Below are 13,903 nucleotides of genomic sequence, written 5' to 3'. Positions count from 1 at the left end.
AAATACAACAAAACAAATCTTTTGGATTATTGTACTTTTTCGGTTGTTCTACGTGTTTTATTTTATTAAAATTGTTTTTATTATTTATTATTTTTTTATCAATATTGTTTATTATTATAAATTTATAATACTTAAAAAATATAAAATATAAATATAAACAAATTTAAATATAAGTTAATCATATAAACAAATTAAAATTATCATGAATTAAACATATAAATAAATTAAAATATAAATAAATTAAAATATAAATAAATTATATAAATAAATTAAAATATAAATAAATAAAATAGGTATACAAATTAAAATATAAATAAGTTATGTAAATTAATTAAAAACAAACTAAAAGGACTAAAATGAAAATTTTGAAAACTTTTGAGTATGTGAATAGTGTCCCTGCAAATTTGGGTATGGAGGAGAGAGAATTTGCAGGAAAACTCAAAATGCAGTTGAGTTTGCAGGTGGGTTGGAGGGCTAAAACCTATTTTGGAGATGGGTTTGCAGGTGGGTTGAAGATGATCTAACAAACAAACTACTGAATTAAGAATTTCTTTTACAAAATTTACATATTCATTAACTATCAAATTGTACATCTTTGTAGCCAAATTTGATTCCAAAATCTCTATCAATAATCAATCTGAAATTGTATTTACAAAAAATACAATTAATTATAAAAGGTCATATTTACATATCACACTAAATTTATTTTTCATTTTTCTTTTTCAATTTTTTTTAAAATTTTTTCTGTCATTTTGTTCTTCTCTATAATCCACCTAAATAATTAATTAACCTAAACCCAAAATAAATATTTTTTTTTTTTTTTTTGGCAATTCTGTAATTAACCTTCTTCTTCTTCTTCCCCACCCATTTGAAGCAGAGTTGCAGAACCTACCATGAACGCCATTGTCAACTCTTCTGAAGATAAGATATCCATTTTTCCATATACGAGTTTCCTTCTGCAATCAAAGAAAATGTTGCTAGATAAGAGAGAGATTTTCAAATAAATTCTGCAAAAGATAAGAGTTTTAATGAGATAGATCGATCGATGATTGTTAATTACCTGTTGAAGATTGGTTTCCTCCTCCATGAATGTTCATGTATCCACGTCCATAACAAGGAACCAACACTGCAAAACTATTCTCCGAATCAACTTCGCCTTGAAATTCCGATCCGTGTTGCTCCAACCATCCGATCGACCAATCCAAATCATCCGATTCACAACAATCAGATTGAACCTGAACCAGAACGTATTCCTTATCGATTTCTCCTTCTTCTTCTTCTTCATCGCCACTTCTCCATTTTCTTCCCTTCATATTCCTCCGATTAGAAGACGATGATGAATCTGATTGAATATTTGATGTAGATGGTGATGATGAAGAAGAAGAAACCGTCTTAGAGATCTTAGGCTCTTTATGTTTCCCACTCCATAACCACCTAGAAAGGTGTGTTAATGCTACAGCCATTTAACCTAAAATTAAACCCTAAATCATCACAAACGACAATTAAAACTTTCTATCAGAATTCAGAACAGAAATTAAACAACAATCTTCTTCACAAATCAAAATCAAATCAAATCAATACAAAAACAGATGATTACAAACATCATAACAAAAAACTCTCGCAAATCCTCACTGGAAACAGCGCGGATTTTCATTTACCAAAAATTGAACAATGATCTTCTTCACAAATCAAATCAATACAAAAACAGATCGATTACAAACATCAGAACAAAAAACTCTCGCAAATCCTCACTGGAAACAGCGCGGATTTTCATTTACCAAAAATAGATCGAATCAGAAACTGAACAATTCACCGTCATATATCAATCCACACACAAAACAGATCAGCTAATCAAGTCACTCAACGAATTCATCCATACAGGAACATAAATGCGTATAATAATCAGCTCAAATCGATGATAAGTTTACCTTCTTTTCTCTCTTTGAAGCTTGATCGAATATCAGGAAACGATCCAAATTGAATAGAGTTCGAATTCCTAGATTACAGTTTAAATAAGAACTGGATTTCCGTAATCGAATCAAGCTGTTGCAGAGAAGAATCCGCTTAGAGAAAACTGAGTCAATAAGGAGGGAAGAGTTTTCTTGTACGTTGGAAATCGTGTATTACTCTATCTCTCTCTATATATAATTTATATAATAAATAATAAGTATATTCCTAATTTTTGGGTGGGAAATTCTGCAATAAAAAAGGGAAACTGTTTAATTTTTATAGAATCTACTTGAGAATAAATTATTATATTATATTTATGCAAATAAATATAATATATATAAAATAAAATAATACTTAAATTGGATTTTGATTAGTTAGGATGAGAGAATGTTGAGGTGGCGGGCGGCCTCTGTTTGGAGGAAATTTAGCTTTGTGTGCGGAACAAGCCAAGTTTAATTTATATTTTTTTTAATAATTGTTTTGGAATTAAAAGATTCTAATCTGACTTAATCCAACTCTAATTCATATTTTTAATGTTAATTATTTGTGGCCGTCCACGTTTTAAGTTTGTAAATTGATTATTAAAACTAATTTTTATATACTTCAAAGTTTTGACCGAATATTTTTACTGTTATGTTTCAAATTACATTTACAGAGAATTAGATGTTTATTTTCTTCATTATATTTATTTTTCAATCGAGTTCAATTTATAAATAAAACTATTAAAATATATTTACTTAAAAAGTACCCCATTATCAGATTAAATTGTTTTAAGATTACAAAAGTTGAATAAAATAAAAATTAATTTTATTAAATAATAAATAAATTTAAAATTAATAAAATTACTTACCTATATACTTATATGACTTATATTGTAAATGATGAAGAATATAATATTTACTTAGAATTTGTTCAGCTCATTTGTCGTGTTCTAAGTATACCAGGTTTTTCTTTCCAATAAAAATTACAATGAAAATTGAAGAAAAAAAATAAAAATAATATTTTATTATTAAAAGAAAAGTTGAAGATAAAGAGTAATAAAGAGAAATATATTTTTTTTAAATATTAAAAATATAAAATTGTAGTGAAGTGTAGATAATAGTAAAGATAAAGAGTAATAAAGATAAATAACTTTTTTTTAAAAATATTAAAAGAATAAAATTAGAGTGAAGTGTAGATAAGAGTAATAAAGAAAAATAACTTTTTTTAGAAATATTAAAAAATAAAATTGGAGTGAAAGATAAGAACAAAAATAAATAATGTATTTATGATGATATTTGTTAATATAATTTAAAATGTCGTATTAAATTTTAATAATAAAAATTATTTTATTTTAATAATAATATAGTCTGGTATTGAGTTTGAATTTCGCATTCTCCTTATTTTTGACCCATATTCGATAAGATACCTTCTCCCTTGACTATGAACGGCAAATGAGTCGAGTCGAGCTTTCGACAATGCTATAAATTTAAAAATTTTCAAGCTTGAATTCAAACAAAAAAAAAAATTATTTTCAAAATAAAATATCAATGTTTCATTCATATTCAAACATGATATTAAAAACATAATATGGTTACAAAATGTTTCTTTTTTACCGTATTCTTTCTTTTTCTTTTCTCCATTTTTTTTAATAGGTTATATTTTTAATCTTTTCTCATATTAGTACAAATAATTAATTTTAGCATAAGATTCATTAAAAATAAAATTGTAGATCAAATTATTATAACTTGATTTTTCTTTATTTGAATGAATATAAATTACTTTTTGTTAGGTGTGATTTAATATCAATTTATTAGTTCTTATTTTTTTATTTAGTATGATATTTTATAATTTTAGTGCTTTTTGTTTAATTAATTTTAGTATAAAATAATATTTTTTTTATATAAAAATTAAATATAAAAATATATTGACATAAATTAATAATTATCAAAATTAGTTTTATTCAAATAAACACATTTTTTTAATTAAATTCAAATAAACATATTAAAATTTATAATATAAACAAATCAAATTACATTGATAATAATTAATAAATATATATATATAAAGAGAATAAAAAATGAAATAGAAAACTTATTATTATTATTTTTTTATTTTAATTAATTATTTCTCTTTTTTCTTATTTATTTATATATATATATATATATATATATATTGAATTAATTTATTTATTTATATATTTTTTAAATAAATAATAATAAGAAAAAAATAAAAATAATAATAATAAAGTTTATAAATATATAAAAATTAAATATAAAAATTATTAATTACAATAAAAATAAAATAGTATGATTCCTCTGCCTAAACCAAATACTATAATTATTAATGTCTAAACTAAATACTACACATTTATTAATTTTATTTCTATTTTTATTCTTTAATTTGAATCATACTTATTCTACACCTCTATTAATATTATTCCTATTCTAATTCCTTTATTTGAACCAATTGTCATTAAGTCCATCTCCATCAAATTGTAAGTAAACTCAAATTAAATATAGGACTCCATACACAAACCCATTTTTTAGTTCTCATACAAATATATATATATATATATATATATATATATATATATATATATATATTTCTACTGTTCAAAATTATTTTATTTTTAAATGTAATTTGGTCCTTCAGCTTTGTAATTTTAACATTATATATAATATATATATATATATATTTAGTTTTTATATGTTTAATTATATATATATATATATTTTTTTTATTAATATATGTTTACCTTTCATAAATTTATAATAATAAATATAAATGATAAAAATATAAAACTTAAAATAATAATAATAATTATATTCACGAGATACTTTCTTAATAATTATTGTATTATTGTATTTTTCTAAATAGTTTAGTGTAATTTGTGTTTATTTAATGATGTTTAATTTGAATTTTTTAATAAATTTTATTTTTAATTTTTTTTATCGGTATAGTGTAATTTGCAATTATTTAATGATAGTTAATTTGTTTTTCTGTGTATATAAATTATTGATTTATAATTAATTTTATCATAAGATTCTCTAATAGATGCGAGTTTAAAAAATATTAAAGTTCAAGTTGTAAAATTGATATATATATATTATTGAAAAAATTAAAAAAAATTGTTTAAAAATAAATATTCTCAGAATAATTTTTTAATTTAAAAATAGTTTTTAAGTTGTAAATGAATTACTACATCAAAATGGTTTGAGATATAATAATGAGAATTGTGATTTAGTGATATAATTTTTGAAGAAAATTATTTATATTTATATTAAATTTTATATTTTAATATTAAAATAAAAAAAATATATATTATATATTATATGAGCTCGATCGAACAAATATTTTATAAACTTGAATATTAAACAAGTCGAATCGAACTCGTATCGACCATCGAATACTCACATGTATCACCATATCAGTTACCTATTGTCATCACTAGCCATGACAACGAAAATAAAACATATAATTATTTTTTATTAATTATTTAATTGCGAAATTTATCTTATCATCCTGAGTGTCTCATGTTAAAAACAAATAATATTATAAATAATTTGTCAAAATTATTCAAAGTAATAAGAAAAAAAAATACTTAAAAGAAAATAAAAAAATATTTAAATGTGTTAAATAAATCAAAGGAGTTAAAATTCAACCTAAGCAAGACAAGAATAAGCAATAAGATAAAGCAATTAAACTCTTATAATAAGTAATAAAGGAGCCTAAACTCAAAATAAAAAGGTGAGTTTTTAACTTTTTATTATGAACCATGTTCTTGCAGAAAACAAAAAGCAAAAAAGATGATTCAATCTGGAAAGAAAAAGTCCAAATTCTCATGATTATGATACCCAAAAGAGGTAAATTTACTGTACTAGTAATTTATTTTTCCACTCATTCTCATGATGTGCTTACTTTCTCCTTCTCCTTAACCATCATTTCTGATTCTGTGCATAAAATATCATCATTAACAGTAGCAGCAGCTTCATCTTCTTTCTGGAGTAAAATAAATTACCATGATATAACATTATGACTGCAATAATTACATGTGATAGCTCCCCAGATGCCTTTTTGCAAATCTTCTTGGAACTCATTGAGACCCTATTAACCCAAATTCTATAATATATATTTGAGCACAATCAAGAATTCAATGTGAGGGTATAAGTCCTCAAGGGTTAGGTTTTGAAAGACTAGGATGTTCCATATTGAGTTGTAAAGACTGGTTAATGGATACCCTGAAAATGAATCTCTCAAATGAGATATTCCCCTCATTGAAGAATACTACTGCCACTCTTTCCACCAAGCCCTGGCAAATCAGAAAACCATTTTCCAGCTTTTGTGTAAAGAGTAAACACTAACTTACTGCATTATGGACCAACATGTAAAGTGATTCTTAAACATAGTGTAATCTTGGTTATCATTGTCAATTATTCACATAATTCACCTTAAACATGAACAAGACCAAACAAAATGGCTACAATGGAAAAAAAAACAAAAACTTAAGTAACTGTATTTATTACCTTCAGGATATAAGAAAGGAGACCATTGACAGCAGAATGAATGTATTCTCTAAGTTCTGAGCCCTATGAACCACACCATTCATATATCATCGCATCTCAAATCCACCTTCAAGCAACAAATAAAATCAAATGAAACTATTCATATAAAAGCTTAAATGTAACAATGCTCATTACATCTGGATATGTGCTAAATTAGAGGCCCAGCTAGAGAACATAAGTTAACAACCTAGAATGCAGTAACAGGTAGTACTGTTTTCTTATTTGGAATTCAAAGCTTAGTTAACAAATTAAGACAATCTAAGCAGATGGAGAAAAGCAGTTCTAGTAAAAATCATAGATAGTCATGTCTCTATCTAAGTATCTATGACTCAAAGTGGTCATCTGGAGGATAAATTCCTTTAAGATGGACGTTGGAAATGATGGTAACCTGAACCTCCACGAATTCCACCAGAACAACAGAGAAAATGACAGTATATCTTGTGGAGACTGTCTTCTCTATGAAACATAGCATTGGAAGTCTCTGTTGAAGTATTCTTTACAAGTTCATAACAATCGTGCTTTTCTGCCTCAACTTAAACCATTTCTTGAAGAAGATAGATAATCCTAATATGCATAGTTTGGAAATCCGATCCGATCATCAATTCGGTGAAGGACTGGCTCACTGAGTTACTAGTTCAACCAGTGGGTCAACTGATTTTAATATAATAATAAAATAAATACAAAAATAGTAAGAATTTGATGTTGTATTAGAGACTTAATAATCACTATATATGAAGTGTAAACCTCAAAATAATTATTATACAAAATATGAATCACAAAATAAGTCAAATTTTGATAGGAAGATTATGACAATAACTTAAAAAAAATGAAATAAAAGAGATTTAACTAAATTATGCAAGGAACAAAATTTCAAATCAAAATACAACCTCTAATTTTTAAATAACTATGTTTTTATCTAGAGAAAAAGTTATGTTTAAATTATGACTTACAATGTCATATTAAATTATTTTTTAGTATGCTAAAAACGAAATAAGCTATAATTCAGGTAGAAGATTGAAGTGAATGAAGGAATTTGTCATTCTCAATGTCTAGAACTAGAAATCGATAATTTATCCATTTGAAACTAAAAATAAATAATCAAATAGGAACAAAAAAACGAGAGAAGAACTGATACAATGATAAATGAGAAAGAAAAGAAGTGATTTTTTTTTTATAAAAAAATAGGATAAACTCTATGGGTTAACCTGAACTGTCGGATTTCTGGTCCAACTGACGGGTTGACCAGGTTTAACAAGGTAGATTGCATTTCTGATTTTTCATTCACCCAGCCCAATTTGGGCACCGATTCATCGGGTTTGTTGGTCCAACTAACCGGCTAGGTCAAGTTTCGAAACTATGCTAATTAGGAGATGTCTGTAGAATAGTGCAAGGAAGATAAAAAAAACTAACACCAAACCATTTAATTTAAATAATACAGAAAAAACAATTTATATATTATTTTATTTCATTTTATTAAAAATATCATAAGATATTATTATAAAAAAATAATGTAAATATCATGAGATAATAAAATATTTAATTATGATATATTATATAAAAAAATTCTTAATATATATTAAATATATTAGTATAATTGTTAAAAAATAAATAATTAATTAATTAATAATTAAAATTGGGGGCAATGAAAAAAAATGAAGTTGAAAATTTAAATAATGAATAAAATTGATATTTCATGTAAATGTTTTCTTATAATAGTATCATTTTACAAAATTTTCAAATAGAAAAAGATAATTTTGAATGTCATTTAAAATATTATATATAAATTTTTCCACTACTAGATTGGTTTATACTATTTTATCACTTATTTTAATTATATTATAATTTTAATTTTTATAAATTAATCGCACTATTTAACCTCTAAAATTAATATAATTTTTTTCATTTTATAAATAACTCTGTATTATTTAAAATTAATTTGATATAAATTAATTAGAATTACCCAATTATTTTATTTTTAAATCGACGAAAATGAATGAAAGTACGTGCCAACCATATTACAAAAACACCCCTTTCATATTCCCCATTGGAATAGTTTCTTGAATTGAAATTAAGGGTAGATTTCGTAAATAATACTATCTAAAACCATCTCCAAATCACCGCTATAAGTACTACTTGACGCACAGACAAACATTCAACACTTGTCCTCTAAACATTTAAAAAAAAAAAAACTGAATTCAAGTAATTAGGGTTTAGGTTTTGGTGATGATCTAAAGGCGTTTGATTCAATTTCAAAAGTTGAGACTAACAATGTATGGTCAAGATGAATCTTTGGAAGTGCCCGACCAATACGCCGAACCCGAAGCAGGCGACCAAGCACCAGTTGTCGAAGATTCCATCAACGACCGTCAAGATTCGTACGAAGCTCACCAACTTGACGGCGCCGTCATCTCAGATGTGTATGCTAATGATGACTCGGATTTGGCTATACAGCCTACAGGTTGCTCGAATCAACTCACCCTCTCCTTTCGTGGTCAGGTTTATGTTTTCGACGATGTCACAGACAGTAAGGTATAATCAGGATGAATCTCCACTTTCTTTTCATGTTTCTACATATTTATCGAAGTAGCAAAGATGAAACAACTTAAAAGCGAAGCCTTTGCTTTATTTTACTATTTTTTTCAGCAACTAGAATCTTGTTTCAGATATAGTACATTGCAATTTTTAGGCTTAAATATGTAGATGTTTATGCAGTTCTTTGTTTGTCTATAATTTGTAGGTTCAATCGGTGTTTTTACTTCTTGGAGCTTCAGAAGTTTCTTCTACTACACAAAACGCTGACTTAGGGTATTCTAATTCGAATCACAGGGTATTTCTTCTACTTTGTTAGTTATCATCTTTGCAATTTGCTTATTTGGAGTATGAGAATATCCTTTACTGTTCTGAAGGGTCCTACGGAAACTTCGATGAGATGCAGTCAACCTCATAGAGTTGCCTCATTGATGAGGTTTCGTCAGAAAAGGAAAGAACGATGCTTTGATAAGAAGATTAGATATGATGTTCGTCAAGAAGTTGCCTTAAGGTACATGTGATGTCTAGTGTTCATATATAATACTGTTTTTTTGATATTTAAACTCTTGGAACTGTTGAAATTTTTTGTCAATGTGAATTTGTGTGCAATGTGAAATTAAAATTAGGCTATGATATACTGTATACTATCATGTGTTTCAATAAAAGAAAAGCCTTTTTGCTTTTGTTTTGTGGACTTTTTTGGAGTTAAAAGAATATCCTATGTATGATAGGGCAGATTATCTAGTATTTTGGAGGAAACACCTGCAAATTGTATAACCTCATACTTATTAATATGCATGCATTTTGGAGGGTTTAAGTTTCATCATTTTTGTTTGTTTAAGTACTGTGCTTAGTTTCTCAATTCTGTGATTTCCCATGACCCAGGATGGAAAGGAAGAAGGGACAGTTCTCTTCTTCGAAGAAGGCTAAAGTATCTGGTAGCTCCAATAGTGCTGAAGAGTCTGGACAAGATGATAAACCATCTGAAAATTTGTCAGTTTCTTCTCCTTTTTAGAGTTCTGTTTGGTAGTTGCTGACAGTTATGTCAGTATATTAAGTATCTGTTCTTGTTTTATTGTAATATTTCATTTCGCCTCCACAATGAATGTTTCTTAACATATTTCACCACCAAAATGAAGCAATTTTTTAAGTGGAAATATTTTTCATTCTATTTGCTGTATCTTATATTTCTCAGATGCTCTCACTGTGGCACAAGTTCTAAGTCCACTCCTATGATGCGAAGGGGACCAGATGGTCCTAGGACGCTTTGTAATGCATGCGGACTCTTTTGGGCAAGCAAGGTATGGGTTAATTTGTTAGCAACTCATTTTCCCTTCTACTTTAGAGCTTAGTATATGCATAAAGCATGTGTGGAATATCAATCTAGGGTCAATTTTATCCTCAATTACAAGAAAATTATATTTATCCTCAATTATAAGAAAATTATATTTATCCTTTTTTCTTAATTCCATTTCTTAAATAGATAGAATATTTAGTATGATCAATTAAAGTATTTGAAGTTCCCTAAGGCTATGTTTGATTTTGGCGGAGTTAGAATTGGGTGTTTTTTTTAAGCTTCAATCCCATCATTTCCTTCGGAATTGTAATTTTAACATTTCTTCAAACATAAGAATTGAATTGTACTGATTGCAATTCTTATAAAATTGCAGTTCTTATAAAATTGCAATTCTAATTCTAATGTACACATCCAAACATAACATTATATCCAATTCTTCCTTAACTAGTCCTTTAATTAGTATTTTGTGTGCCTATTTTAAGGCATATTTTCAATATAATTCATTCAAAAATAATAAAAGTAGATATGTTTTTCTCTAATCTCTCTCTGTCCAATTCTTATAAAATTGGAATTATAATTATAATTCCAATTCCAATTCCAATTATACACATCCAAACATAGCATTATATCCATTCCTTCCTTAACCAGTTCCTTAGTGTTTTGTTTGTCTATTTTAAGGAAAATTTTCATTACGTAATTCATTCAAAAATAATAAAAGTAAACAAATATGTTTTTCCCTAATCTCTCTCTGTCTCTTGAAATCTCAAATTTCTAAATGGTAATAAGCATTAGATTACAATCTGAGAGTCATCTGATTTCTTTGCCAATGCTGCGTAGTCACTTGTGGAGGGCTTCACATGCACATTTCTCTCACAGGTGTCTCATAAACCGTTATTTCACACTCATCAACTCATTGCCCCTCGTGGATTATGGAAAACATATACCCGTGTAGCTTGAGAGGAGTGTGGACAATCATTCTAGGGGATACTATCCCTAGCTATAGGAAAATTATATGTTTCCCTTATTTCCTAATTTCTTTCCTTCACTAGATAAAAATATTTGGTATGATCCATTATGATAGTTAGAGATTCACAGATTCACTAATATTCCCTAATTAGTGTTTTCCGTATGAAATGCATTACTCTTCATTATGAAATTCATTGCCGTTTTTTTTTTCTCTAATCTCATATTCCCGTAGCATAACATAAGGATATATTTTTGTTGGAAAAGGTTTTATTAAAAACAAAGAACGCGATAGCATATAGGGGGTGGGGAAAGCAAGACACAAATACAGAAAAAACAATAAGTTACATTCTATTAAAGATAAAAAATTCTTATCCCATTCAAGTCCTTCCGAATGGGAAAGCAAATGAGTGCGTGAAGAAGAAAGCCCTTGATTATTTCAATGCCGAACCTTGAAATATTTTGTTATTATTTTCTTTCTAAATTGTCCGCCACATGATGAGAGAGATGAACTTCAAATTCATTGATCCCAAAAATCGTTAACTTTGAACTGCATGCCCTAGTGAAAATTGAGGATAGTCTGCAGGAGGGACCACATATCCCTGGCCATATCACAGTGGAGGAGGGGTATGTTCAATCGTTTCTTCACTCTTCATGCAAATGCAACACCTACTGGCTAGGTGAAACCGTATTTTTAAGCTTCATAGATGTCTGAATGCCCCATAGATTTCCTCCCTGGCAAAGAATATGGATTTTAGATTTCCACACTTCCTTGTAAGGAATCCGTATGGTGATGATGGCATTATTCCAAAGGCTCCTGTTATCTTGAGTAAATCTCCACCACCATCTGCAAATGAGGGATGTGTTGAAGAGGGAGAGGTCCTTTATCCCGAGCCCACCATCAATAAGCCTTGTAATATCCCACCTTACCAAATGAGAGACTTGCTATTTTTGTGTTTCCTCAAGAAAATTTCTCATGACAAAATCCATTATGTTGGCTGCTGACACGACTAGTTCTTTCTTGCTGAAAACTACAATATTGTTATCGTGATGGAACTGTGGGAAGGCATAGGGCACAGTTGGAAACACATTTTTTTTCTTCTCAAATATCTCGTATAGACGTAGATTTATAGGGGCTTCTCATCTGAATCTCGATTCATATAAAAAACCAGAAGTTTCCAAATGTGGCCATAGTTCTATAGTAGTTTGTTCATGAAAATTTCTTAGAACATCAGGCTGGTGTAATAATTACACTTTAGACAATTTTATTGTATATTGACTTTCCTTGTATCTGAAATTGCAGGGATACATGAGAGATCTTTCGAAGCGAATAATACATGATAACACTCTCAAACCAAATGAACAGGCAAATTCACCAGCAATGTAATTCAAGGTTTGGCAATTGGCAATCGATTCGAGTCTCATCCAATTTGTTCTTTTATAGTTATAATTACTGGACTTTCTTTCCATAACCGGTGACAACACCATTCTAGAGTAGCCATAGAAAGTTAAATCGGTGCTGGATGTAGAGTTTGATCAAGCATAGCAGGGAGACAATGTGCCAATCCTTCTCCCGGTTCTTTGAAAAACGATTAGGGTCTGACTTGAAACTCTCGGTCTCCCACATATCAGTGTGATGACTGAAGAAGAAATCCCAAAAAGTATTCTTACTGTACTAACTGTATAGATTACTTTTATTTTCTTCTTCATTATTGATGATGGGAGTATACTTTCATTGCTGTTACTATTTCTATTTGGTGAAATTTTAATATTTGATCATTGAAATATTTGGATAACTAGTTTCAGTGTTCTTCATTTTTTATGTTCTTTGAGTCTTCTTCTTCCCAAGGTCTTGTTTTTGGAGAGTCATGTGCATTGATTTTGGCCTAAAATCTCAGGTCAATATTTTATTTGTCAAATTTAAATATAAAAAAGATTTTTCCTTTTTTAATTTTATTTTCTGTAAGTTTTTTTTTTCTGGATTGGTTTAATTAATTTATGGATCAGTTTTTTTATTTTATTTTGTATAAAGAGTATTTTATTAGATCATCATACCATTTTTTTTGATTAAGTATTTAACTTATTTTTTAAAATAAGTTTTTGACAAAAAAATGACAATATTGTTTCTTCTAAAAATGAACCAAGTTATTCACCTTAAAAGTTAATATGTGAACTAACTTAAAATTTAACCAATTTTGTTTTTATTAAAAAAAAATGGGTTGATTCAATTTTTATAATTTAATCCAACCTGAACTGTTTGGTTAATGGATTAAATGTTCTAATATAGCTTGTATAAAATTTACAGAAATAAGATTCTTAAATAATAAATAGATAAAATTAGCTTAACTTATTAGTTATTGTAAGATTAATTTAACATTGGGAATATTGTTTGGATCCTTGTTTTTAAAACAATTTTACATTATCTTTTATTTTTTTTTATTTGGTTTCTTGGACTTTATATTGTCAAATATATATTTATTTTAATTATTAAATTTTATTTGAAAATAGTGTACATATTTCTTGTCTACAAAACATGTTATAAATAAATATCAAGTATAAAAATAAAATTGCTTTTTATTAGTCGGTTGAGTTTTATTTGTAACCATATTCAATATGTTAC

General features: G+C 27.2%; 2 protein-coding genes across 3 annotated transcripts; one reads left to right on the top strand and one right to left on the bottom strand.

Moving 5' to 3' along the window:
- Positions 1-826: 826 nt before the first annotated feature.
- On the bottom strand, positions 827-2,127 carry LOC124910537. 2 transcript variants are annotated; one of them, XM_047451199.1, is made up of 3 exons: positions 1,929-2,127; positions 1,061-1,468; positions 827-956 (listed from the first exon to the last, which is right to left on the bottom strand). In XM_047451199.1, exons 2-3 carry the CDS (start codon positions 1,461-1,463, stop codon positions 907-909), a joined length of 453 nt encoding a protein of 150 aa, XP_047307155.1. In that variant the 5' UTR covers positions 1,464-1,468; positions 1,929-2,127; the 3' UTR covers positions 827-906. The 2 variants fall into 2 exon arrangements, with proteins under 2 accessions (XP_047307155.1, XP_047307154.1); XM_047451198.1 differs by having other exon boundaries at positions 1,061-1,481; positions 1,929-2,126.
- A 6,534-nt stretch (positions 2,128-8,661) lies between these two features.
- Positions 8,662-13,098, top strand: LOC124944387 (GATA transcription factor 25-like). Its single transcript, XM_047484634.1, has 6 exons — positions 8,662-9,023; positions 9,232-9,321; positions 9,401-9,534; positions 9,909-10,016; positions 10,219-10,324; positions 12,587-13,098. Exons 1-6 carry the CDS (start codon positions 8,763-8,765, stop codon positions 12,668-12,670), a joined length of 783 nt encoding a protein of 260 aa, XP_047340590.1. The 5' UTR covers positions 8,662-8,762; the 3' UTR covers positions 12,671-13,098.
- Positions 13,099-13,903: the final 805 nt, after the last annotated feature.

Source organism: Impatiens glandulifera, chromosome 7 (genome assembly GCF_907164915.1).
Source record: "Impatiens glandulifera chromosome 7, dImpGla2.1, whole genome shotgun sequence".
In the NCBI taxonomy this organism is placed as follows: domain Eukaryota; kingdom Viridiplantae; phylum Streptophyta; class Magnoliopsida; order Ericales; family Balsaminaceae; genus Impatiens; species Impatiens glandulifera.
Note: the sequence above shows the minus strand (reverse complement) of the source record. Positions and strands in the feature narration are given on the sequence as shown.